Below are 26388 nucleotides of genomic sequence, written 5' to 3'. Positions count from 1 at the left end.
GTTAAACAACGCACAAGCCCATCCTGTCTCCAAGGAAGACTCCCTGGTCCTCAGGTATTAAAAAAACACCCTCAGTCTTGAAAATAGACTCTCAGAGGGCTGTGACAGACGACTGAACAGCACATCTTCCACAAACCATCTGCCTGGCTCCTGCTGGACGAATCCTTTTCCTGGGAGCCTGCACTGGAGACCAGGGGCGTGCATGGAGCCCAGGATGGATCTGCCTGTCCCAAAGGAAGGGGTCAGGGGGAAGCATTCTGATGGATCTGGGGCCTTCAGAGGATTAACTGAGCTCCTGGGGCTGGGCCTTCAAAGCCTTCATTCCCAGGCTGTGGCTTGAGGAAGGGTGAGCCTGAGGTGATCCAGGACAAAGCCGGCTTGTGCTGGGCATGAATCGCCACATTCTTGTCCCTCTGGAGCAGATGCTGCGAGCCTGGCTGAGGGCATCCCCTCCCTCCTTTCTGAATAGATCCTGCTCGCCTGGCTCCTGCTGTGGCTCCTTTTTGGGAGCATTTTGGCTGTGGTGTGATGGATGGCACAGCCTCTGCCAGTGCCCTGGAGCACTGGGGCAGGACACCAGTCCTGTCCTGCACTGCTGCATTCCCCAAACCCTTCTGCCTGTGAGTTCTGAAGGGTGGTGGCAGAGCTCACTACAAATTCACTTCTCAAACAGACAGCATTTTTTTCTCCTCTTCTCCAAATTACTCAGTGCTCACCATGCTGAATTAATCCAAGTGGCAGTGTATCCTTTGTAAATTAAATATTAGGGCAGGGTGTAGCCATTAACAGTGACTAACCCAGCAAAGGCCCCTGGCACTCTGCTACAGCAGCAAATACATTCCCATTTTTTTGTGGGCTTTAAACCCCTGTTGTTTGCTGAGGCTGTGGTAGCCACAGGAAGCTCGTGGCTGGTTTTTGGGTCCACCCAAGGCAGCCCAGGTACCTTGTGACTGCTCCGTGGATGTGTGCAGGTGTCCTGAGATTCCTGTGGGATGGACACAGCTGGTACCCAACACTGGTATGGCATCACCATACCATTCCCCAAACCTTGGTGATGCTTGAGCCACAGCACTGTGACCTCTCAGCCCAGAGGTCTGGGCAATCCCTGAGCCTGGATTTGCATCTCTGCAAGGGCTTTTATTCTGCTCCCAATCCTGTTGATGCTGCCCTGGGCCATGGGGGGATGCTGGGGATGGAGACCATCACCCCAAAATGAGCCCATCCACCATCACCAGCTGCTGGGGACTGAGAAGATCCTGGCAAGTGAAGCTTTGCAGCCTCTTTTAATAAATATTCTGTCTTGGGGGCACAGCAAAAGTAGACATTTGGGATGCATTATTATTGCTGGAGCTTCATTGAATGCCGTTTATTATTTTCAGATGCAATAAACCAAGCAGTGGAACCCATGAGACTGAAGGGTCAAAATATCCTTCAAGCAAATCCCTGCCGAGCTGCGGCCCCACTAATTATCCCAGATTGTCTACAAGCCCGTGGCAATTAAAACCTAATTACAGCGAGTTTGCTTGTCACCACGGGTAAAACTCTGCCCCACTTGTTAACGGCAAGGAAACCCCAGCCTAAGGAGGATGAGGAATTATCTTCAAATATTGATGTAGCTCCCTTGGCAAAATCAGACGTGTCAGCTCGACGGGTATTTTATCAATCTATATTGACACTGGACGTGTTTTCTCAGGGATTGGCAAAACTCACCCCGGGAGGGAGGGATGAGTTTGAGGCTACAGAAATTAAAAAAAAAAAAGAAAAAAAGTTTTGAGGGGAATAAAAAAACCTTTAAAAGTTGGCCGTTAATTTTGTGTATTGTGGGGTGGGATGGAAATGGAATCCCGTGGGAGAACGAGGTGGCCTGACATGGGGCACTCCTATGGTGAGGATTAATTTATTTTCAGGAAAAAGAAAAATACTTGATACTAGTTGATGATTTGAAGCAAAGCCATCCCCAAGGCGTTTGTATGTCATCTCATGATGGTTTGAGCATAATCTCATGGGGGTTCAATGAGAGAACGGTGAAAATCTCCAACAGGATGAGCTTAGCCCAGCCCCTAAAATTTGCTGTGAGCCAATTTTGGCGGGTTTCGGGTGGGGGGTTGCCTTGGGAGGGGCTGCCCCCAACCCCGTGATTTTGGGGGGTCCGAAGGACACGGGCAGAGCGTTGTTATCCTTTCCCGTGCCGGGGATGAGAGAACGGGCGCCTTCAGCTCCCGGGATGCTCTTCCCTCCCTCCTTCCTCCTCCTCCTCCTCCCTCCGCCGCCCATCCCGCGCTGTGCGCAAGCGTGTCCGCCCCCCGCCCGCCCCTCCGGGCCGGCCCCGCATCCCGCACCCACCCCCCGCATCCTCCCGCCGCACCGACCCCCCCGAGCCACCCATGGTGAGTCTGCAGCCGGGGGTCCCGCCGTGTCCCCCCCATGTCCCCCGGGTCCCCCGTGTCCAAAGCGGGTTTACGCTTTGCGGGTGTTGAGCAGAAGAAGAAGGGTGGGAAGCAAAGCCCCGGTGTTTTTGGGGAGCTGGAGGGGTCACCCCGCGCTGGGAGGGCTTTGGCAGGCAGGGTTGGCATGGGGGTGCAAACTGGGGGTGTGGGGGTACCCCAGCTCGGACCCCCACCCGTGTATCCCACGCCTTTGGCATCGATGTGCTGGCGAGCGCGGCACATCGGGAAAGGAGAAAGCGGCGTGATTTCTAGGTTTTGTGGGGCTTGGAAAAAGAATTATTATGATTATTTTTCTAATTAACGCAATTAATCAGCGCCTGAAGTGTGAGTGTGGGCAGCGGCGAGAGGAAAAGCGCCGCTCTCGCAGTGCCCTTCCATCTGCTGTCTCCCCATTCCCGGCAAAACAAACCCCCCTCATCTCGCCGGGAAAAGACGGCCTTTGGCATCGCTCCTGCCCGTGGCCACTCCCGGGGAAGGAGATCCCACCCCAGAGCCCCGGGAAGAGAGGGTTTGGCATCTCCCCGTGGCACGGGGTGGGCTCGCTGCGATGGGTCTGGGGGATTGGAATGCCCGGGAGCCGGGGTAAGGAAGGGAAAATCCTCGCGGAGGCCCCGGGAGGGGAGGACGTGCCCCGTGTGCAGCTCAGGATGGCATCGCTCCCGTGTGCAACAACGGGCTGAGGAGGATTGAAGTGGTCTGAGTCTTTTTTCCCCCCATCCCTGAGCATCCTCTGACTGGTGGATGGATGTGCTCCAGTAGCTTGGTGGTCCCAAAGGGGTAGGAGGGGTCTCTGCCGGCCCCCCGCCCAATGCTGCTGTGGACAGAGCTGCTGGGAGCGGGATCTGGGCATGTTGGTGCAGGATAAACCCTGTCCCGTCCCACTCCGTGTGCCCGGAGCTCTCCTCTCCCACGGGACAGGATTGTTTCCAGGGAGAGGTGAGGATGCTTGCCCCGTGACTGACAGGGAAAGGAGCAGCTGGACCTTTCCCCATTGATCTTTTCATGTCAGGTCTTTGCAGGGTGAAACAGTGGTGTTTTATTGTTCTGGAGAGTGGAGAACAAAGGAAAGTTCATCCTCTGGGTATTTTTTTTCGTGTTCCTCAGCTTGGACACCATCTCTCCCATTGGATCAGTAGGGTGATGCCTGGTGGGTTGATGCTGCCTGCTTGGCAAGTCTGATCTCCATCTCTTGGAGAGATGAGCTGAATAAAGTCTTGTGGTGGAGCTTTTTGGGAAGCTCTGCTGAATTTCCCTGTCTTTTCTGCTGGACTCTCCCTTGGGATGCTCCTGGAGGCTCTGGCAGCTGTGTCCACCAAGGGTGTCTGTGGGACAGGTACCCCAGGCAGGCCAGAACCTGGGATCAGTGACAAAACTGATGGTTTAAGTGTCCTCTTCCTACCCTGGCTCCTAACCATGTGTCCAACCTTTAATGAGCTCCTCATGTTGCTGTAAGCTGTAGGATGGGATCAACATGCTTTGCTGGACTCTCCCTAACCCCTGTCCCTAATTATCTGCATCATTAGAGGGCTGCTTGCTCATCCAGCTTCAGGCAAGGAGTTAATAGCAGCTGCTCCAGCAAGGCACCGAATCCTGAGGGATAATGCCTCTGCAAATGTAAATATAAAAGGAGGAACTGTCTGTGGACACTGATTTTAAGGGGTGTCCACTATGGAGATCTGCAAGTAGGGTGTGTTCCACAGCTGGGATTAGAGCATTCTCCTGGAAGATCCGCCCTGGAGAGAAAACACCCATTTCAAACTCTGGAGCAGCTGTACTGATGTCTACAAGCCTGTATTTTTATAGCTTGTGTCATCCCAGTTCTTGCAACCAGTATCAGAGGTGGGTGCCAGGCTGCAGGATGTGGGAATGCTGAGATCAATGCCCTCCCCATGCCTGCGTTCAGGGGTTTTCAGCTGGCAGCAAATCTCAGGTTGCTAATTAATTATTTGGCAATATCTCTAAATCCCATGTATTCTGTTGCTTATTCTCTTTGATGAAGTGATGGTCCCATTGCTTTAGCTTTGAATATTCCAGAGCTGATGCAGGCTGGCAGCATGGAATCTGCTTCTCCACATCTTTCCCTATTGTGGTTTTTTTTTTTTTTAATTATTTTATGTTCTTTTTCCCTTTTCATTTTTTTCCTCTGTTTGTAGCATGATGGCTGTGTAATCCTGCTCCTGCAGAGGTTGGCATCCTGAATTCACTGGGATCCCTCTGGCATCCCATCCCACTCTACCCATTCCAGGCTGGGACCTCCCCCCCTCCCAGGGACTTGCATGAGTGGTTTTGGTTTTGCAGTGAGGAAAGGAAATTATTTGATGCTTTCATACTGCTCTTTGCAACTTCTGGTTCTCTCTTTTTTTGGTGTTTCTTAAGTTCCTGTCACTCTTCTTTCACACTTCTCTGTCCTCCAAGTGTAATACTCGCAATTCTAGGAAAACCCTGTGTCTTCTTGGGAGGGAAGAGGAAAAAAACCCCAGTACTTGCTAATCTCTTGCTTTTCCAGCTGCTGACCTCCTGCATGTGACTGGGGTTGGGCTGGAAAGTTTCCTTGGAGGAAGGAGAAAGGCATTTGGCTGTCAGGGAACAGAAAATCCGAAGGAGCCGCTCTCCGTCCTGCTTTTCCTTCGGGCTGGCGGATGCTCGGAGCGGTTTCGGGCTGGCTCAGGCTGCGGCTGCTCTCCAGGATGTGTTTTGCCGTCTGCAGGAGCCCTCCGAGCCACAGCCGCTGCTCCTGGCTGTGCCTGGGCACGGAATGGGCACAGAGCAGCACGGTGTGGGCACGGATTGGTACGGGATGGGCACGGACCAGCCCGGGATGGGCACGGCCATGCCAGGGAGGTGCGTGGGAGCGGGGCAGGGCTGCAGCCAGCGCTGTTTTTTTGGAGTTTGGTGTGAATGGGGCCGAAGCAGTGATCTGGGGCAGGCACACAGCGGGGATGGAGTCTGCCCGTCCCACGTGGATCTGCCCCGATGTAAATTACAATACTGGGATGTCCAGCAAAGGTGGGTTTGACAACTGCTGCTCCTGTCCCTTGACTCGGGGAATACTGGCAGGGGCTGGGGACTCCCCACTGCGACAGCCCCTGGTCCAAGCCAGGCTGGCAATCTCCATCGGCTCTTCCATGCTGTTCTGAGGATGCTGGGATGCTCCTGGACCATTGTGGGATGCAGCCTGTGCTGGCAAGGAATGCTCAGAGGTGGGATGCAGTGGTCCCAATGGATGGTTGGAGTAGTGCTGAAGGAAGACTCCTGACGCCATACCAGAAGTTAAATCCACAAATCCATGGAAAGATTTCTGCTCCTTTTTGGTTTCTTTTTATTGCAAGTCAGAACAACCCTAAATCACCAAACCATATGCGGATATGACCAAGCAGGAAGCTGGCTCCCTTTACCTTGTTTTTTGTAGGTTTAAAAACACGTATCTGTGCTGAAGTTTGGTTCTTCTCTCTAATCCTGGGTCTGTGAAGGAGGCTTTAACCTGAGCTCACGCCGTTGGAATTCCCTGCTGCGCCAGGGAGAGGCTCCTTGCCTTCAATCACTTCCAGATGCCATTCCTGTTCTGGCTCTTCCCCTTGCAAAATGTCTCCCCCAGCCCGCTGAAGTTTTCTCGGCCGGATTTGACATCCCGATATCCGGCCAGGTTGAGTAAGCCGAGCCTCAATTTTTTAACCAGAGCCTGATGCCAGTGGTGGGAGGTTGGAACTCACCCCGAGGTGTTGCACAAGCCGGAGCCTCGGGGTGGATCCTCTGCCAGGGTTTGAGCTGCTTGCGACATCGGGTGGTTTTTGAATCTCTTTTAAAATGGAGATAAATGAGCTGGGATGGAGTTTGGGGTTTGGGATCCCTTGCTGCACCCTCTGCCTGCACTGCCAATGGGGCAGAGCCCCAAAATGTCAGGAAACTGAGGCAGGAGAGTGCTGAGCATGAGCTGAGGAGTCTTAAACACTGTTCTGAGGCTTTGCTGGTGTGTGTGCACCCAGCCAGCCCAGTGGATCATGAAACACCCCTGGATGGGGATGAAACCCCCAGCACAGCAGCTCTGTTGGGCTCATCTGACCCCCCAGCTTGTGCTATATGGGTGGGATTTTGTGGCATGAGGCTGGATCAGACCAGTCTGTGTTGGGAATGGAGGAAAGCACTGAAGCATTGAAGGGAAAAATGAGGTGGAAAGTGAGATGTGAGGGAGAAAAATGCAGGGCGGGGATGCAAGTGAACTTTGGGCATGCAGGACTGGACAGGACTAGGGTGTAGGAAGTGGGATGGTGTCCAGAATGAAGGGCAGTGAGGTGCTTTAGGGGTTAAATGTGATGCTGCCTTCGAACAAGGTGAAGGAGCAGTGCCAAGGGCTGCAAGTCCTCGGGCCCGTCCCTGTGTGATCACCAGTGCTGCTTCCAAACCAAAAAATAGGCGGGGAAAAAAAAATAATCACAAAGAACTGTCTGTTCGGGCATATTCGGGCTCAACAGGTTTTGCTCCCAGGCGGGGTTCTGGTATTTGGGGTGGGAGAGCTGAGGGCGGCCAAGAGCCCAGCTGTCAGAGCAGGCTCTTTATGCAACAAAAAGCTGTGATTTGTCCTCAGAAATCTCACCCCAGGCTCCTTTTCCACTGCCTTTTTTCTCGTGGGGTGACGGCAGCCCTCCAGGGCTTGGGTGGTGCAGGCAGAGTGGGAAGGGATGGGCAGGTCCTGGTGAAGGGCTGGGGGGCATTTTCAGTTAAAATACGGATGAACACAAGGTTTTGGATCCCCAACACCACAGCACCTGCCCCAGGACCAGGTCCTACTGCCAAAGCCCTGCATCCCCCACACATTCGGCTTCTTCTGCATCCTGGTGGTCCATTGGCATCTGCCCTGGAGCTGGGGCTTCCCCGGCCCCTTTGCTGCCTTATTAACAACGTTGCTGCATAATCCCCCCTGCATTTACAAGTTAAATCGACAGATTATCTGTATTATGCAAACGCAGCTTTGAATCTTAATTATTTATTTGCATGGGGTGTCTGGAAATCAGCAGCACTAAGCCCAGAGATGCTGTTCTCTTGGAAATGCAGACTTGTGCTCGGAAATGAACCCAAAATAGGCTCTTTTTGGTGTGGTGGGTGATGCTCAACACCCCATCTTGGGAATGTGTCTATTTTTTCCTTTTTTTTTTTTTTTTGGGTGGGGGGTGGTTATTGTGGGAGGCTCATCCTTAAATAGCAGTTGTTTATTTTTAGGTCGGTCGCTGCTTTGGATAATCCGGCTTGGCTGGGCAGCTTTGCTTTTCTTCCCATTCTCAGGGATTTGATAAAATAGGTTTATGAAATTATTTTATTTTTCATAAAATAGTTTAATAAATTGACTAAATTATTAACAGAATTAAAGAAACACAAGGTTGGAAGATGGGAGTTCTGCTGGTGGTGGCCCTTTCGTACTGTTTTGGATAGGGAGCATCCACTGGGATGACCATTAGCCAAACCTCTTCCCAAAGTGTAATTCCCACACTGGGATTACACCTTTGGCTCGGCCAAAGGGTGGTTGGGAAGCAGCTGGATTATCTCCCATTAAATACTTGCTGAATGAATAAGCTGCTGGTCCCGAGGCCATAGTGACTGGGGTGACGTGAGGGATGTGCCGGGCTTGGAAACACCTTCCTCATGCCAACTGCAGACGTTTTCTCTGGAGGAGGATGAGCTCACCTGGATTTTATTCCCCTCCCAGCCTGGCTTTTGCTCTCTCCCCCCTCGGGAGGTAATTTTAACAGAGGGAGGCTGGCGCCGGCGATGGAGCACCGAGGGACGGACGGACGGACAGCTGCCTCGCTGCAGGTCTCATCTCCATCTCCCTACCCCCTATTTTAACAGCCCTGGGAGGATTTGGTCCTCGATGGGGAGGATGGTGACAGGAGGAATTTGGAGTCTCATCCCTGCCCTGTGTTTGTCCCCTCCTGCCTCTGGAATACCTGTTCTTGTCGGGATATTCCTACACTGGGGCTGAGCCCCTCAAAGGGCCAGTTCTGGCTGGCTTTAATCTTTAACACAGGAAGGGATGTGCCCATTGGGTTTTTGTTTTCTTTTGCCCAAAGCCATGAGCATCCCAGAGGGAGATGTTGGGGAGTGGACAGAAGGCCTTTTCCCCCCTCTAATTTGAAAATTGTTATTTAAATGATTAAACTGATAGGCAGGAGAGGAAACTGAGGCCAGCAACGCAGCTGGAGAAGGAAAAGAGCAAAATCCATTTTGTTTAGGGTTTCTTGAGGGGTCTGGGATATGCGACGTTCATTTCCTGCTGGGATCAGCTGCCGGATGGGCTGAGCTGCCTGCGGCCAGTGGTGGAGATGGAGGCTCCTGGCCTGGTGGACGCTGGAACCGTGATGGGATTTTTCTGGACCCTGAGCTGGAGACTGATTGCATCGGCTCATGGCAGGGAAACCGCTCAGGCGGCTGGAAAACAACCCCGGGAAGAGCGGCAGCAATCCAGCTCCTGGCTCTTCCAGTCGAGCTGGAAAGACCAGCTTAGGGCAAGACCTTGGATCCAGCAGGATCCTGCCTGGCTGATGTGCTTTGAGGTATCACAGGCTGCTGCTCATCCAGGATCCTCCTGGAACCCCCAGGCAGCTCTGAACATCCTCATCCTCATTTCCACGGGCAGGGGCAGATGCTGTGCCCTTAAGTGCCTTAGCAGGAGCTCCCCAGGGAGAGTTTAACCTTGTTAGTGGATCCTGTAATTCACAGCTTTAAATGAAAAGGCTCCTTGGCAGAGGCAGCAATGTTGGATGCTCTGGTGGATTCAGGGCTTCTGGAAAGACCCTGGTGCCAAAGGTGAATTTTGTGGCCTCAAGTGCATTTGCTTTGGCTGCTGATTGCCCTGAGCCCTTGGGATTAATCGCCCCCCAAGGCAAGCAGATGGAAGGAGTAAGCAAATGTTCTTTGGGTGGAGAGGGAAGGTGTGACACTGGAATGGAGCCATCCCTCTCATGTGCAGTAAACCTGATCTCTGGCGAGAAGTATCCATGAGAAACCATCTCAGGCTGCTGGGTGGTTTCCTTCCCCACCCCTCGAACAAGGATGTAACCCTCTTTGTTAAATTAATGGGGTATTAAGAGGGGATCACGCTGTGGGGAATGCTTGCACCTCCCTCATCTCTGCTTCTTCTAGCTGGAGGAGATGGAGAGAGGTGAGGAAACCTCTGGCCCTTCAGAGCTTTCCCTTGGAAGCACCTTCCCTGCCAGGGCTTAAGGAGCAGCTGACAGAGAGAGGCTTGTCTTCCTCACCTGCATCACTGTTTCTTGCACTGAAATGAGCTGACATTCCCTCTTGTGTGTTTTTTTGGGGAGAGCCGTGACTCCCATCACACCCCATCCATCCCAGGGGCACAGGGGGAAGAGCAAAGCCAGTACTCAGGGGTAGCTGGGATAGCAGTGGGCTCGCTCCCCTGGCTGGCTCATTTTCCCCTGCCTGGGAACGTGACTCGGGATGCAGAGCAGAGAGGATTTCTCTGGCAGGATGGCAGGAGGGTTTCTGTGCATGCCATGGTTTTTCGGCAGGGCTTTTCCTGTCCCAAAACATAAGGATATTACAGTGCTGGGCTAGGATGCGCAGTTCGAAAAGTTTTGGGGGAAAAGATGTCAGAGTTGCAATAAAGGAGCGTACTTTCAGTTCTGTCGGAGTTCCACGAGGGCAGCAAAGCTGCATTCCCCTTTCCCTGGGAGAGCGCACCGCACCATCTCGTGGGATCTTCCTAAAAGTCCGAGCGAGTCACGGGAGGGGATTTCGGTGTGAAAGGCCGAGGGATGCCGCGGAAAAGCCGCGGTGAGCTCTGCGCTCCGAGCGGCCACACCTCCTCCTCCGGAGCGGCGGGGAAGCGAGCCCGGCCCCGGGGCTGCGCTGCCGGCCCAGGTGCGTGGGTGGCTTTTCGGAGGTGGATGGCTTTTCGGAGAGCTCAGACTCTCTCTGTGCCAGCTGTGCCGGCTGCTCGGGGCCCCGCTGCCGCTGCCCCGGAGCCGCGGATGCTCCGGAGGGGATGGCTGCCCTGCCGCCGTGGGTGGCCGCAGCCCTCAGCGTGTTCTGCCTTCTCCCTTTCCTAGGGGAAGAGAGGACGGCCCCGTAGATCCCGCCGAGCTCCCGCCTGGACCAAGAGGACGGGCCGTAAGTAGCCGTGATTGCTGCCAGCTTATCCCCGCCCTGCTAGGACTGGCTTAACCCTCTCCCGCTGCTGGAGATGCCGGAAAAGTCTCCCCGGAATGGGAATCCTCCTCCCTGCGTGGGTTAACGGAGCACTGAGGTGATGCTGGGGGTGCAAAGTGATGGGCCGGGTTATTTGCTGGGAATCTCCTTTGGTAGCATGGGAGAAAAGAGCAGGGAAGAACCCTGGGGCTGGGCAGGTCGGGCTGCAGGGCTGCTCTGGGGGTTCCGCTCCTCTGAATCCGGTGCAAAACAGGAAGCAGAGGAGAAACCATGGGGCCAAGGTTGCACATGAGCCTTGCAAGGGGGATGGCGACTGCAGGCAGCTTCTGAGCCCCTAAAAGGGGATCCCAAGAATCAAAAGCCACTGGGAGCAGGAGCTACCTGTAAGACAATGCAGCCCTGAGGCTTGATATCCCTTATTTTCCCACCCCTTTTCCCAGAAGAGCTGGGGCATTGCTTGGGTTTGGGTTGGGGATGGGCTGGAGCATCTCCGTGGTTTAGGTTTTATCTTCCAGAGCGGTAAGGGAGTGGTGCTCTCGGTGGATGTTTTGCCTGCTGCTCCCAGGAGAGCAGGAAGAGGCTGCCAGCACCCAGCCTGCACTCTGCCTGCACCCCCAGCTCACTGCCTCCCCTTTTCTGCTGCTTTTTGGGGGGACTTAACCCAAAACACGGGCTCAAAGCTGTGTTGCCAAAGCTGCTTTTGCTGTTGCTGCTGCATGCCCGGGTGATCCCTGAGGATGGAGATACCGGAGAGTAAACACGGCACCGAGGTGAGGGTGGCAGCAAAGCGGGGTTGGATGAGGCAGGTAGGAGAAGGGTGTGGCTGGATCGATGTCAGGGGATCAGGGATGAAATGCCAGAGGTCACATTATCACTTCTCTCACCTCCTTGGCAGGGGCTTGTCACCCTGTGGGTGGCTCTGCTCTCTTCAGCAGCTCAGCCATAACCTCCAGGGTGTTGAGAGCTGCATACAGCAAGGAAAGGTCTTTATTTTAGTGTTTTAAATAGCAAAAGAGTGATTTAACCTATATAATAAAAATAATAATATATAATCTCTAAGATTGTAGCTTAACTGTAGCCCTGTAGCTCCATGATGGCCAGAGCTGTGAGATGATCAGGTGTACCCACACAGCCGGTGTTTTGGGGCTGTAGGAAAGGATTTGTGTCCCATCCCTTTGGTTTTTTCTGCTGCAAGGATTGAAAAAAATATAGGGGGAGAGGAGAGGATGGAGCCAGGGCTGGTCTGAATTGCTCTGGAGCACATTAAAACCAACAGTGCCATGGGAAGGCAGAAGCAGACTGGATTTATCCTGAGGACCTGCCACTGTGGAAATACTTGTTATACCTGAGCTTATTTGCTGTTACCATCTTCAGAATTGCAGCCTGGTCATGGGTAAATGTTTTTTTAAGACTCACATGCCAACGAGGGGTTGTTTTCCCCTATCGTAAATCTTTGGCTGGGTTATTGTGTGCCTGGGATACCACGGCAAAAGAAACAGTGCTGCCTCTCCGAGTAAGAGGCAATTAAGATTCCTTTAAAGATTCCTTTAAAGTGACTTGAAGGGCTCTTAAAATAGGATAAATGTGGGTATCAGTTCACAGGCTGGGCTGGCTCCACACCCTCTGTGGCATTGTGCCCAATGTCCGGTGGAGTTGATTTTGGCAGTGTCGTGTCCTCACGACCCTCTTCATCCCCCCAGCCCACGGCACTGCAGCTCTGGCTCTTGCTCTGCTCTGCGGGTTTTGGCATCCCTGGTCCCCCCTTGGTATCCCTCTTTCCCTGCCAGCATCCCCATCCCATGCAACGTCTCTTGGAGGGGGCTCAGATCTGATCCCTGCTGCCTTTTGGGCTTGCAGTGCTAGTTGCTGTGATCCCACAAGGATTTTGTTCCCAGCTTGGAAAAAAAATTCCCCGAGCACCGGGAGCTCGCAGCAGTCAGGGTGAGGAAGGTTTGGGATGCCAGGCTGGGGATTTGGGTGTCTTTAATGCTCTGCCAAGCCCAGGCAGTGCCCTGCTGCAGTTGGCTGGATCCTTTCCCTGCAGGATGGCCCCCGGCTGCCTCCCACGTGGTGGAGGTGCCGGAGCAGGGCGTGGGGCGAGCCTGGCTCTGCCGGGCTCCTCCGGCCATCCCAGCCCTACCACACTCGGAACACCCACGGGATTGGGGGCCTGGAAAATCCCGGGGCTGTAAACTGCTCCTGTGGGGGTCGATCCTGGGTGTTGTCCTCCAGGATGTGCCGTGCTGGTTCCAAAAGCTCCGTGCGCCTGGAAAGCTGGACTGGAGGGATCTGTGCTGTCCTGGCTGTCTGTCTGTCTGTCTCCCTTTGGCTCCCACTGCTGAGTGAATCCTTAGGGACTGCCAGTGCATCCCTTCCTCAGGTGCTATCTAGCTATCCTTCAGTTAAAAATAAAGGCATGGTTTTTTGGGATAAACTGTCAGAGATGATTATTTTTCAGTGAGCATCCTTCTTACCCAGGGAAGCTGGACCAGGCAGTGGGTGGCTCCATGTCCTATGGGCGTGTGGGATGGGATGGTGGGAGCACAGGAGAGATGTCCTTGCCTCGTGTCATCCTTTTCTCAATCCGTAGGTTACCATGGAAACATAAAAGTACCAAGTCTGCCAGTCCATGATGCTTTGCCAGGATGGCCTGGGATCACCAGACATCCATGCTGGGATGGTGTGGGGGAAGTTGTAATCACTCTCCACTTTTGTGCTTGTTCCATGCCTTTAAATTCCTTTTTTCCCTGATTTTTTGGCTGGGAGCAGCTTGGCAGGTGCTTGCTGCCACTTTGTGGACTGACATGACTTAAATCTGGAAATGCTGGAGCCATTGAGGCCAGGGGAGAAGATAGGAATGAGTGGATGGAGACACAAGGATGAACTTCTCTGAGTTTCCCCCTGGCAGGAGGGTCCATGTGGATGCTGATGGCATCTCCCAGGGGACATGGTGAAACTGGGAGGCAAAACCCTGCTCCAGGTTGGAGGCAAACAGGGAAACTCCATAAGGCTTGGACATGAGCTGTCTCTGCAGCATCCTGGGATGGGGCTTTCCCAGAACATGGGGTGGGGAAGGGAGTGGGAGAGGGGGAGTGGGCCATGGGGCTTTTGGATCCTTTGTGCAGTGATAATTGCAGCCTGCGGTGCTGTGGGGGTGCCTCCTCCAACATCAAAGAAGGGCTTTTCCAGGCACTTCTGCCAGGTGTGGGGAGCTGCATCCAGCTGGGACTTTTCCCTGCCGGTTTCAGGGTTTGGTGGGGCAGGCGATGCCCTGGACCAACCCTGAGGGAGCAAGGACGGATCTCAGTGAGTGCTGAGTCTCTCCCTGCCGGACAGGAATGCTCCAGGATCCAGGGAGGAAAAAAGGAATTTAAAGTGTGGGATCCAGGGAGGATGTTGTGGTGAGGGGTTTGTATTGGGGATCTGAGGGATGCTGCACGGGCTCTGAGGATGCTGTGATGGGACAGGGATGCTGTGGGAGCACTGAGGATGCTGTGATGGGATAGGAATGTTGTGGAGGCACTGAGGATGCTGTGGTGGCTTTGAGGATGCTGCGGGAGCTCTGAGGGTGCTATGATGGGACAGAGATACTCAGGAAGACTTCAAGGATGCTGTGGGGGCTCGGAGTGATGTGATGGGGATGCCAGTGGGAGGGGACTCTGAGGAAGTTGTGGGAGACCAGGGATGCTGCAGGAACAGGGATATTGCAGGACTGGGGGTACTGTGGCAGGGGTCTGAGGATGCTGTGAGACCAAGTTGCCATGGGGTGCTCTGGGAATGCTGTGGTGGGACAGGGATACTCAGGGGTGCTCTGAGGATGCTGTGATGGGACAGGGATGCTGCAGGCTCTGAGGATGCTGTGATGGGACAGGGATGCTGCAGGACTGGGGATGCTCTGGGGACCAGCAGGACTCTACAGCATCTCTCCCTCCAGCAGCCCTATGAGGAGGACACAGGACCTGGCTCGGGGTATTCAGACCTTCCTGCTTTCAGCAGCTGCTCTGGTTTGGGCTGTGGATCTGGGAGGGCTGTAGGGAGCTTGAATTCATTCCAGAGGCACCGTGGGTGCGGGGGCAGCAGGGTGTGCTCTGTTTTGCTCTGCATTCCCTGAAGGCTTCACTAAGCAATGTTCTTTCTCCTTGGGGATTATTAGCTGTGTTTGCCTTAGATAAGTTTTGTATCAGGCTCAACTTGTGCATACAAACCCTGGGAAAAGATCATAAAGCTGTCAAAAAATATTGCTTTAAAAAAAGCTGGTATGTAAAGGCAAACATTGCGGGCAGAGAGGATTTTCGAAGTGTTTTCATTGGTGGAAGGGGTGGAATATGCTTGCTTGGGTGTTTTGGCACCCAAGGATGAAGCTGGGGGGTGAATTTGGTGCTAAAATCAGGTCCTGATGCCCAGCAGTTTCCCAGCCCTGGGCAAATAGGGGTACTCAGGCCCCCCAGGAGCATCCCCAGCCTCCATCTGAGTCAGCTTGGGATTTTTGTGGCCATTTTTGCTATCATCTAAATCCCCCAGGAAGCACAAGCTGCTTTTTATCTTCCCTTAATTTTACTTTTTCCAAGCAATTGTAATATGTAAAGGAGTGAGATCCCCCTGTGCCTTCTCACTGTATTGCTCCCACCCTTGAAGATCCAGCCATGGGTTTCATCTTCCTAAGCAGGAGAGCCTTGTTGAGGTGGGAATACGGATGCAGGATGAGGGCCAGGGTGTAAGCTGGGATGGGGAGTTGCTTCCCCTTTCTGGAGCTCCCAGGAAATGCTGGGGCGCAATAATCCATGTTTTATGATGGAGAAGTGGTTCAGAGGAAGAGAAGTGCTTTCCTAGGGGACCACCTCACCTGTCCCCATCCCTCTGCTGTTAAATGGACAAAATTTTCCTTTTCTACTGACCTGTCCCGTTGCTTAGTGTGGTTTAATCGTCCTTAATTGCCCTTCTTGCCCTTTTAAATTAATTCCTCTCCTATCCTTTTAACTTCAGAAGCCTGTGACGGGGAAGGGAAGAGCCTGGCTCTTGTGGGACCATTTTTGGTCCCATTTTTCCTCATTCTTGATCCAATTTTATGCCCTTTGGGTGTTCTTGGCCGGCTGAGCCGTGGTGCTGCCGGGGGTTTGGCAGGTGTCAGGTTGGTTAGCGGCACTTCCTTGGGCAGGGAGGGATGAGGTTGATGCCCTCCCTCGGGTGACTAATGATGGGCAGGCTCTGACTGAGAGATTCTTTGGATCACCCAGCTCGGGTGTGCACCTTTTCCTGTGGCTGACATTTAACACACTGAGACGTGGCTGCTTGCATCCGGGAGGAGCTCACTTAACCAGGTGGCAAAGCCAAGCGCGGCTCTGAGCCTGGCAGGATTCACCCTGGCAGCAAAGCCTCCCCTGTACCCCAAAGCCTCTCCCACCTGGTAAGTTCATTTGCCACGTCCTGGCGGGATGGGATGAGCTGATCCCAGGACGGCTCCGACCACGGCTCTTGGCTCCTTGTTCCAGGAGCGAGAGGTTTCGGAGGAGGACAGAAGTGGCCCCACATCCCTGGGCAGTGTTTGTGTGGGCACTGAGCTCGTGGCACCTCCTTTCTCCAGGCCAGGATGAGTGACTCCAGGGCTTTGGAGGTTCCCCAAGTACGTGATGCTCTTTGGTTTGATCCTGCTTGGCTGCTCCCTTCTGACTGGCTTTGTGGTGACAAGTTAGGCTTCGTACCTGCTGGTGCCAGGTGAATGCTTAAGCTGGGCTTAGTCTCCCCCCATGGGATTTTGTGGTTGAAACCCCACTGGGGGCTTGTTTTTCCTTTCTAATTATTTTTTTTTGTTTTCCTTTGGCCTTTAATCTGTAGGGCTGAAGCTCCTTGGGAAGTGCGGCTGCTTGCCTGGCTTTGATAAGCTCTCTAAACCAACCCTTTGGCAGCAAAGAAATGTGAATTTAAATAAATAAATGCTTTGGGGAGCCCTTGTACCTGCTTGTCTGCAGATACAGATGGGCAAGCAGGGGGTGATGCCCCTTGGATGGGGTTTTAGGGTCAGCTCTGATGGGTTTTCCTGTTTTCCTGCTGCAGGTAACCAGCCGCAATGAGAGCTCTGGCCCCTGCCTGATCGCTTTCCTGCTGATAAAAATGATCAACAAGTCTCGTGAGTGCCACAGGAGATCCCATCTGCCTCTGTCCAAGCAGGGATGGGAATTGCATTTGGAAGTCTGGGGGTTGGATGCTGCTGTGGTTCCAGTTGAGCAATGGAGTATTTGGGGTACACAGGAGAAGGTCACAGCAGGGAGGGTGGTTTTGGGTGGGGATCTTGATCACTGGGCTTGGGCACCTGGAACCCTTTGGACTTAGTTACACAGAAATGGGGCAGAGGCACACGGAAAAAGAGATACATGCCAAGGCTTTGATGTGAAGCAGGCAGGAGGAAACAGGCACATTACAGTGACTTTTAAACCTGTGCCAGTGACACATTTCAGAGCTGTTCCTATGGCGTCATGGTGACAGCCAACCCCAGCTGCTCCCCGAGGAGAAGGCTCTGACATCCTGGTCTGGCTAGGGATGCTGTGGGACCCCACAAGCAATCATCTAAACCCCATGGCTGATGTTGGTTTTTCTCTCCCCCTCCTCTCTGAGCATGCAGGAGGGAAGATACTCGGGGTGCTGGCTCTGTTTCTGGTGATGGTTTGGTACTCGATCTACCGGGAAGACAGGTACACACAGCTGTGAGTGCTTCTTACTGAAGTTTAAAGGTCCTCCTGCCCTTTCTTTCACTCCTGGGAGGTGGCTTCTTCCTGCCCATCCAGCACAGGGATGCCAGAGCATGGCAGATTCCCTGGATCCAAGGGGACTGGGGAGGTGGCAGCACCCTCGGCTACTGCTGGAGAATGGGAGACACAAACCAGACTCTCCCTCGGGGTATGGTGGTGGTTGGGCTCTGCGGGATTTTTTTGCAAATGCTGCTGCTTTTCTGAGCCTGGGAGGATGGGAAAGCCCTGCTCTCTTCCCAGTGCCAGCGATTCTGATGGAGATGGGGAAAGTGGAGTGTGAGGTTTATGAGCAGAGCAAGAGAGACCTCTTCTGATGCAAGGCTGCAAGCCTAGCACATAAATACCCAGGCACTGCCAGCCTTAAATCTGGCTGGAAATCTCTCTCTCACAGTTTGAATCCCACACTGGGGATGCCTGGGGGTGCCGGAGCCCCTTTTGCCAGGAGGGGGCTGCAGAGGAACAGGCATCATTTGATTTAATCAACCTCTTCCTTTACAGCTTTTATTTCCCTGTGCAAGAAAACAACAAGACAACGTGTCCCCTTGGGGAGGTGGAAAAGAAAGCGGCGCAGCTCATCGGGAAGTGAGTTTTGGGGCTGGGAGTGAGGAGTGGGGGGGATGCAGAGCCAGGACCCCCCTCCCTGTGCCATCCCTGATCCCAGCCTCACTGACCCTTTGCTCCTTGGCAGCTACACGAGAGACCACCCACTGTTCTTGCAGCTGAAGGATTATTTTTGGGTGAAGACGCCGTCGCTCTACGAGCTGCCCTACGGCACCAAGGGAAGTGGTAAGCCTGGCAGTGCTCACTGGGGTCTGTCTGTCCGTCCTGCTGCTGCCCCTGGGGTTTAACTTCCCTTTTCCTAAAGACACCTGCAGATTGATTTTGCTGGGGACTATTTCCAAGCTATTTTCTCGGTTTTTAGAATCTGCAGTGGGTACCTCCTCATCCTGGGTGCACATGGTGCCTCTGAAAGAGTTTAGGGTGGGCCAGGTTTTACTAAGCCCCAGAGACAGATTATCTGCCTTAAACCAAGATTAACAGCAGAGGCAAATTCAGCAGGGATGGGGCAGCACCCAGGATGTTGTGCCAGGCAGGAGCTGCCTTCTTCACCTTCCTCACCCTGTCCTTGCCCTTGCTTTGCAGAAGACGTCCTCCTGCACCTGCTGTCCATCACCCATCACTCCCTGCCCGAGAGCATCCAGAGGTAACAGTGGGGTGGGTTTAGGGGCTTCTCTTTATTCATCATTGCTTTCTTGGGGGGTGGTTGGAATTTGTCTGTTGTGGGCCCAGGATTTGGCAAAATGAACCTCTGCAACCCAGGGGTGGTGGATAGAGCATGGGAACATTTGGAGACTGGACAACACTGGGTTTAACCCCCCTGGGTGTGGAGACTTGGAAAGGCATTCCTAGTTAGGAAGACACAAGAGGCGTCTCTCAGCTGTTCTCTCTGATAGCAAACCCTGTTCTATCAGGCCAGAGCAACCCCTGTTCTGTTCTGAGTCAGCCCCGTGCCCTTTCCCTGTTCTTCAATCTTTCAGTCACTCCCACTCTGTTTCCCCGCTGGCTCCTTGCCCTAACCCCACCCCTGTGTCACCTCCATGTCCCCTGATAATTAGTCTCTGATACTTCTTCCCCCACTCCAAAATCCCCATATACTTAAACCCCAGACCCTCAGACCAGCCTTTGCCTTTGCCCTTGAACCCCGGGACTGTGCTCGTGCGTGACTGAAATAAACATCTCTATGAAACCCTTGCAAAGACCCTTCCTGCTTCTTTACCTGCACCATCGCAACAGCTACCCCAACAACACCACCTAGGGGTTAAAATCCCCCTGGTTTTGGGAACAGGTCTGGTTAAGACAGGGTTTTCTCTCACAGCTTGAAGTGCCGGAGGTGTGCTGTGGTGGGCAACGGCCACCGGCTCCGCAACAGCTCCATGGGGGACACCATCAACACCTACGATGTCGTGATCAGGTACAGCCCTGGGCCCGCCCACCGCTCCCTCCCCGGTGCCACCCGCAGCTGGGGCTGACACCTGTGATGTCCCCAAGGCTGAACAACGCCCCAGTCCATGGTTATGAGCAGGACGTGGGCTCCAAGACCACCATGCGCCTCTTCTACCCGGAGTCAGCTCACTTCGACCCCCGGGCCGAGAACAACCCTGACACGCTGCTGGTGCTCGTGCCCTTCAAGCCCTCGGACTTCCAGTGGATGGAGGCCATCCTTAATGACAAGAAGAGGGTGAGTGTGGTGGGGAACCAGGTCTAACCCCTCCCTGGCTGCTCCAGATTCCAATTGTCACGCCACCCCACTCTTGGGGACATCTGGCCTCTTGCAGGTTCGGAAAGGGTTTTGGAAACAGCCCCCGTTGATCTGGGACGCCAACCCGGAGCAGGTGCGTGTCCTCAATCCCTACTACATGGAAGTAACTGCTGCTAAACTGCTCAACCTCCCCATGAAGCAACCACGGAAAGTCAAACAGGTAAGGGGTGAGGATGGCCAGCACACCCGGAGGGGGGACAGCCTGTCCCCGTGCAGCTCCCTGAAGGCTGTGGCTCTCTGTCCCCTAGAAGCCCACCACGGGGCTGCTGGCCATCACCTTGGCACTGCACTTCTGTGACCTGGTGCACATCGCGGGCTTTGGCTACCCTGACACGGCCAACAAGAAGCAAACCATCCACTACTACGAACAGATCACGCTCAAGTCCATGGCTGTAAGTGTTTGCCCCACAGATTTGTCTCTGTTCCTCCCATTTTTCCCCCAGAATGGGGGATGGCAGCCAAGGAGAGCAGTGCCAGGATGCTGAAGTGGGAATGGGAGGCTTTTCCCTCTCCCTCCCCTCCCATGATGAAGGTTGAAGTCAATCTTTGATGATCATCATCCAACTTCTCTTGGTATCCGAATTTCTTTGGAGGCATGGAGAGTTAGATCCATCCCCAGTTTATGTGTGAGGAGAAGAGCTCGTGGACAGGGGGATTGGGTGGGGAGGGTTCTGTCTCTGCTTTTGGGGGGGGCTGAAGTCCCCGCTGGTGGGGTGGGAAGGTGGGAGGGGTGGAAGGAAGCCCCTCCTCACCAGACTCTGGTGTCACCCCCTGCTCCCCATCCCGCAGGCGTCGGAGCACAACGTGTCACACGAGGCCGTGGCCATCAAGCGGATGCTGGAGCTGGGACTCGTCAAGAACCTCACCTACTTCTGAGGATGGCACAGGGACACCGTCCCCCTCAGTGAGGGGACACCGTCCCGTGCTGTGAGGGGACACTGCGCTGGCATGGCCAGAGTGACCGAGGGCACAGCATCCTTGTCACCGCTGCCACCACGCCCTGGGACTCTTGGAGCGGGGCTGGGGCTGGGGGCCGCGCTGGACCGTGGGTGCCCAGGGTGGGGCAGCTCTTTGGGGGTGCAGGGAGCCCGGCAGGGCCGTGGCCCGGCCCCTTTTCTACTGACACACTGAAGCTACCGAGGACTCGGAGGGGGATTTTGGGGTAGGGGGGTCCTCCCTCCCAGCGGGCCTGAGGGGGTGAGTCAGGGCAGGAGCCTTGCCCTGGACATTCTCTTTCCCTTAATTCCCTCATACACTGACGAAGGCCCTGCTGAGGGGCTGATTTTCGGGGTCCTGGCCACTCTCTCCCTCAGGGAATGGGAGCCTTTGGAGGCTTATGTTGCCTCCTCCCTGCCCTGGACCTCCTCACAAATATTTAATCCCCCCCTTTTTTTTAATTTCCTTTTTTACTTGGCGGCCCTGTCCTGTGCCTTAGTGCTGGTAGGGACTCGTCCCCACAGCCCCCCTGGGTGGGGGCACCCTGGGGTGCTTGGCTTCGGGGTCTGCCAGGGCCCTTTGGTGGTGCAGATTAATTTAATTAATTTAAATGCTTATTTATGGTGGAGCCTTCACCCAGGGCCCGCATGCCACTGGTGTCAGTGACAAGGGGCCTTGGGTGGGCTGGTGTGCGCTTGGCTCCAGGGGTGGGCATTTGGGATGTCCCCCCACCATGGAGGGGTTGACTGGTGCTTTCTCCCTGCTGGTGTAGAATCCCCTCTGCCCCTGTGGGGCTGCAGGTGTCGGGGGAACCCATGGATGGGGGTTTGGGGCTCATGATGGCACCCAATAAAGTCCTGGTGAGGCTGGGATAGACTGGGCGCTCCTGGAATTTGATGGGGGGGGGTAAGGGAGTTTTGGGGCTGTGAGATGCAGGGAGGGTGGCCTGTCCCCATCATCATCATCGTGTCCCTGCATCCCCTTACCTGTTGTGACGCCCCATCTCCTGGCTCCCACGCTGGGGTTGTGGGGTCCCAGCTGCCCCGTGCCTCAGTTTCCCTCCACCACGGGCCATTCCTGCCCCAGGAAGCCATGGCACAGCCAGGCTCCAGGCTGGGCAGAGTGCCAGGGAAGCCGATGTCCCCGCGGGGTGGCCATCAGCCCAGGCGTGCCACGAGAAACACCTCTTGTATTGACGGCGGTGCCGCGATACAGCGTGGAGAGGCCCTTCCCGGGGGTCCCAGCGCTGTCCCCCCGCTCCTGTCCCACAGGGAGGGACCCCCCCGACCCCCCGACACGGACTCTATACGTATGGACACCGAACAGCACGAGGGAAGGAGAGGAGCCGGGTGGGAGAGGGCAGCGGGAAGCGGAGGCGAGCGGCTGGGGGGGCTCGGGGACGGCTCCCCGGGGCTCAGCGCGTCCTCGGCGGGGTTGTGCTTAGCATGTACCAGGGACGGGGAGGATGCTCGGCCGGTCCCCTGCCCCGCAGCCCCGCTCTGGAGGGGCTGGACCCGGCCTCTTCCCACCGCCGCTGCCGGCGGGCGCGACTGTCCGAGCGCGGAGCCCCGGCGCCCACGCGGAGGGTCCCGAGCATCCCCGGAGGGGCTCAAACGTGCGTCTGCATCCGCCTCTGCAGGGGCCGGCTGGGGTCTGAGTTTTGGGAAGACGACTGGGAGTGGTGGGAGGAGGATGCGGAGGCCTTGCTGGCCTTGTCGAACTGCACGTAGCCGTCCTGCTTGCCGCTGCTGCTGATGCTGCTGTCGCACTGGGTGTCGAGGAAGGAGCTGCTGTCGCTCATGGAGCCGCGCTGGAACTCGCGCTCGCACAGCTCGATGGAGCTGCTGCCCATGCCCAGCACGAAGCGCTGGCTGTAGTCGTAGAGGCGGCTCTGCCCGCTCAGGGTGCTGTAGATGTTGGTGAAGGACATGCCCGTGGGCACACGCTGCTTGCCAGCCGGGCGCAGGTCAGCCGGGCAGCCCGACAGAGAGATGGTGGGGGTGGAGTGGTGCTCCTTGAAGGTGTTCACGCTGTAGTAGCCATTGGTGGGGTCCTGGGGCATGGGAGAAGAGGGGCAGGTTGGTGGTGGCCTCCCTTGGGACCGTGGCATTTGAGGTGCCCATCCACATGCAAGACTTATCAGAATCATCGAATACCCTGGGCTGGAAGGGACCCACAAGGATCATCCAGTCCAGCTCTGCGCAGACCCCCCAACAATCCCACCCTGTGCATCCCTGGCAGCGCTGTCCAAACGCTCCTGGAGCTCTGGCAGCCTCGGGGCAGTGCCCATTCCCTGGGGAACCTGGGCAGTGCCCAGTACCCTGTGGAGAAAGAACCTTTCCCTGTTCTCCATCCTGAGCCTGCTCTGGTACAGCTCCAGCCGTTCTCCCAGGTCCATTGCTGGTCACAGAGAGCAGAGATCAGAGCTGTCGCTAAGGAAGAAGCTGCAGACCCTGATGAGTCTCCCCTTGGTCTCCTCCAGGATGAACAAGCCAAGTCACCTCAGCTGCTCATCGTAGGAACCCTCTAGACCCTTCCCCATTTTCACAGCCCCCCTTTGGAGGACACTTCAACCACCAAACCACCCAGCAATGTCCTCTTGTGCCACCAGTGGATTCCAATCTGCCCAGCCCTTCCAGGCCGGGACACAAGTGCCCTTTGCATTCCACTGTCCTGGCACCACACCTTCATGTAAGCCCTAAAATCTTCTGGGACAATGCCAGCATGGCAGAGCGTCTCTCCCTGCACAGGGACAGTCCTCTGGGACAGGCCCCCACTGGGGACATGGTCCAAGGACAGCCTGGCAGCAGCAGTGCTGTTTGGGGCATGAGCTGGTTCTGCCTGCTGATGGGCACGGGGAGGGATTCCCAGCACCCCGGGGTGCCAGGAGGGACCGGGGGGATCCGACCCCACTGGGGACAGAGGCAGGATCCAACTCACCTTCAGATTTTGAAACTCCTTCTCCTCCTCCTTGAGCACCTCGAGCTGCTTCAGCACCGAATCCTGCTGGAACTCCCCCCGGTCCATCTAGGAAAGGATGCGGGCAGGGGTCAGCATCCCTGGCCCCGGGGTCCCCATCACCCCAGGATACATTGGGCGAGCCCCACACCCACCATCAGCCCCGGGGCACTGGCAAGTTGCCACCAGCCGGATTCAAGGACTTGCCCAGGGGTGTCCGAGGGCCGTGCAGTCGGGCTGATGGCCAAAAATCACACAATTCCCTGGGTTACAGATTGTTTTTCCCTGTTTAGGACAGAAAAATCCGGACTGATGCAGAAAACGAATTATTTATCGTGGTGAGGGTTGGGGCTGCACCCGCCTGCCCAAAGCAACACCCCTAAAATCGTCTTTTTTTTTTTTTTTTTTTTTTTTTTTTTTTTTTTTTTTCAAATTTTTTTCTTTTTTTTTTTCTTTTTTCCCTTCTTTTCATCCTTTCCTCCTCAGATGAACTTGGCCGCCTCATTAGTTTTCCTTTGAAGGCTGGCTGTGATTGGGGGGAGGCGGAGAGGAGGGGCAAGGTGCACATTAATTACACAACGGCTTTAATTACCCTTCCTTCAGCACGCGGGTCTGTGCAGGAAGCAGGATAATTACCAACCAATTTCTCAGTTGCCTTTTTTTAGCTTCTCCCGTATTCACCCGACGCCTCCAGCCCGGCTTCTCTGGGATCACAGCCCCTCATCAGCCCCCAAATCTCCTTTTATTGCCCAAATTCTCTCCTCTTTAAGATGGTAAGTGGCTGTGGAAATTCACCCCGCGGCACTTGCTGTTCATCTCCCGAAAGCCTTTGATGTGGCTGTTAAAGGCAATAAATTAAAGTACCTGAGTTTTCCTAGGGAAAAGAAAGCCTGTATCAGCCATTGATTTGCCGGGATAAATACAAGTGTCGCCGAGGATTAAACGAGTGCAGCTAAAATGGGATGTGTGCTCTGCCAGCCCCGACGATCCTTTAAATCCTCTCTGCCAAGGTCGACTGGGGGGTGTTAACCCTATCGAAAGGGTTTAACAGGTCCCAAAAACCACTTCTCCTCCTTGGATTTGGCTTTTTTTGGCGTGTGTGTTGGCGTGGATGACTCAGCGGGCAGGGCCAGAGATGGAGAGGGGAGAAGGGAGGTGGGAACCAAGGGGAGAGTGACCAAACCTCCCTGGAATTAATGTCGGGTTTGATGTTTGGTGTTTTAAGCCATTCTATGTTGCCTCTTGAAGTCATGGTGGGAATGATCCAGGCACTGAGATGCCCGTGGGGACCCTGCCTGTCCCCGGGGCTGGCACGACGCTCTGAATTCGGCTGCACCCCGTGAATTTGGGGACTGCAGGGAGTCCCCACATGAGGTCCACAAAGCGCCATCACATCACTGAACCTCCAATTCCCCCCATTACAGCCGGTCATTAACATCAACTTTATTAAAGTTTTACACCATTAATTAGCGGGTGGTGGGATTCTCATTAGTGTGATTTCTGCTTTGTTGTCACTGAGTAAACACTGAAGGGATGGAAGTTAACTCAAATTCACTCCGTCACTATGAAGGGGCAGAGGGAAATACATGGAAAAAGGGACCGGAGATGTCTGAGTGCCCTGGCATGGGATTCCCCAGTGTCATTCCTTTTTTCCAGAGCCGTGGCTTTCTCCAGCCAGGTGACAGCACCAATATGCTCCGGTTCTGGGTCACAGCGCTGCCGTGCGTGTCTGGGGATACACCCGTCTGTTAGAGCCACGTGTCCCCCATTCCCTTCTGCCAGGACTCCATCCTGCTTGGCACTGCCAGGCGCCAGCAGCCGTGCCCATCCCCAGAACAATGGGGCATCGCAGATAAGGTACAAAGTCCTGCCCGTCCCCAAACCCCGCCGGTGCCGCCTGGATCAGCGTGGCTGAGGGATGTGACAAACATCCCTGCATCCCTGACCGCCACTGCCTCGGTTTCCCGCACCGCAAAAGGCAGGGACCCCCTCGGGATGCTGAAGCATCTCCTCAGCCTGGCTGTGCTGGCTCGCACCGCCCAGGAGCGCATCCCCGGGGAGCAAAGAGCCTGCCCAGGGTCCCTCAGAGCAGGGAAACACCGCATGGAAGCAGCGGGCAGTGCCGTGCCCCCCGCTCCGCTCTGGAAACGCGGAGCTCTCCCGCGTTCCACGCCACCCAACGAAGCCTCTGAGATGGAGAATCCGACAGGATATTAAATTCTTGGCTTTCATTAGTGGCCACAATGTGTTTTTTAAGATGCTGCTTCAGGTCCCCGAGTATCCCCCGGACCTGGCGGGCTCGCAGTGCCTCCCCCGCCTCGCTGCAGGTTTAATTACAATATTTCCGGCTGGTTGGGTAATTGGATGCCACCCGGCAGCAATTGTGCGGGCCAGACGTTACCAGGGTGAGGGATGATTCTGGAACAGTGCCTTCCTCTGCTCCCAGGGAGGGAACAATCCCATCAACAAAGAACCTCTGTGGGAATTCCTAGCTCCATGGAGCTTTATCACCTTCAAACACCGGCTCCGGCCTCGGTGTCCCGGTGATGTGAGCTCCTGCTGGGATGGGTGTGACTGCCTATCGCAGGAGAAGCTGCAGCGCCTTGTCCCTCCTTTCCCCAAAATCCTGCTTTTGGATGAGCTGGTGCCTCTGGAAGGGGTCGGCTGTGAGGGAGGGATGTTCTCCGGGTCTCCTCCTGAGTATCCTTCAGACCTGGCTCTGACAGCTCAGGGTTGCCGGTGGTAGTGGCCACTGGGCACATGGGACATGTCCCAGCCCTCGGGCACACGGGGAAGGCAGAGAAAGGGATACTGTGTCCCC

General features: G+C 55.0%; 2 protein-coding genes across 16 annotated transcripts in view; one reads left to right on the top strand and one right to left on the bottom strand.

Moving 5' to 3' along the window:
* Positions 1–2325: 2325 nt before the first annotated feature.
* On the top strand, positions 2326–21481 carry ST3GAL4 (ST3 beta-galactoside alpha-2,3-sialyltransferase 4). 13 transcript variants are annotated; one of them, XM_014888798.2, is made up of 12 exons: positions 2326–2387; positions 10511–10571; positions 16662–16734; positions 17227–17296; positions 17852–17935; positions 18042–18139; positions 18497–18557; positions 19230–19325; positions 19403–19592; positions 19690–19833; positions 19922–20065; positions 20463–21481. In XM_014888798.2, the coding sequence occupies exons 3-12, from the start codon at positions 16719–16721 to the stop codon at positions 20547–20549; spliced, it is 990 nt and encodes a 329-aa protein (XP_014744284.1). In that variant the 5' UTR covers positions 2326–2387; positions 10511–10571; positions 16662–16718; the 3' UTR covers positions 20550–21481. The 13 variants fall into 13 exon arrangements, with proteins under 13 accessions (XP_014744284.1, XP_014744283.1, XP_088034197.1 ...); XM_014888797.2 differs by having other exon boundaries at positions 17227–17308; XM_088178071.1 differs by lacking the exon at positions 20463–21481 and having other exon boundaries at positions 19922–20158.
* KIRREL3 (kirre like nephrin family adhesion molecule 3) overlaps positions 17823–26388 on the bottom strand; it is a 366532-nt gene continuing 357966 nt past the window's right edge. For all 3 annotated transcript variants that reach the window (XM_088178057.1, XM_088178058.1, XM_088178059.1), the window contains 2 exons: positions 23550–23636; positions 17823–22662 (listed from right to left, as the gene is read on the bottom strand). In XM_088178057.1, coding sequence (XP_088034183.1) covers positions 22219–22662; positions 23550–23636 — 531 coding nt within the window. In that variant the 3' untranslated portion in view covers positions 17823–22218. The remainder of the gene's footprint in view (positions 22663–23549; positions 23637–26388) is intronic.

This window comes from Sturnus vulgaris, chromosome 23 (assembly GCF_052056855.1).
Source record: "Sturnus vulgaris isolate bStuVul1 chromosome 23, bStuVul1.hap1, whole genome shotgun sequence".
NCBI classification, from domain to species: Eukaryota; Metazoa; Chordata; class Aves; order Passeriformes; family Sturnidae; genus Sturnus; species Sturnus vulgaris.
This window is presented reverse-complemented; position numbering and strand designations above follow the sequence as displayed.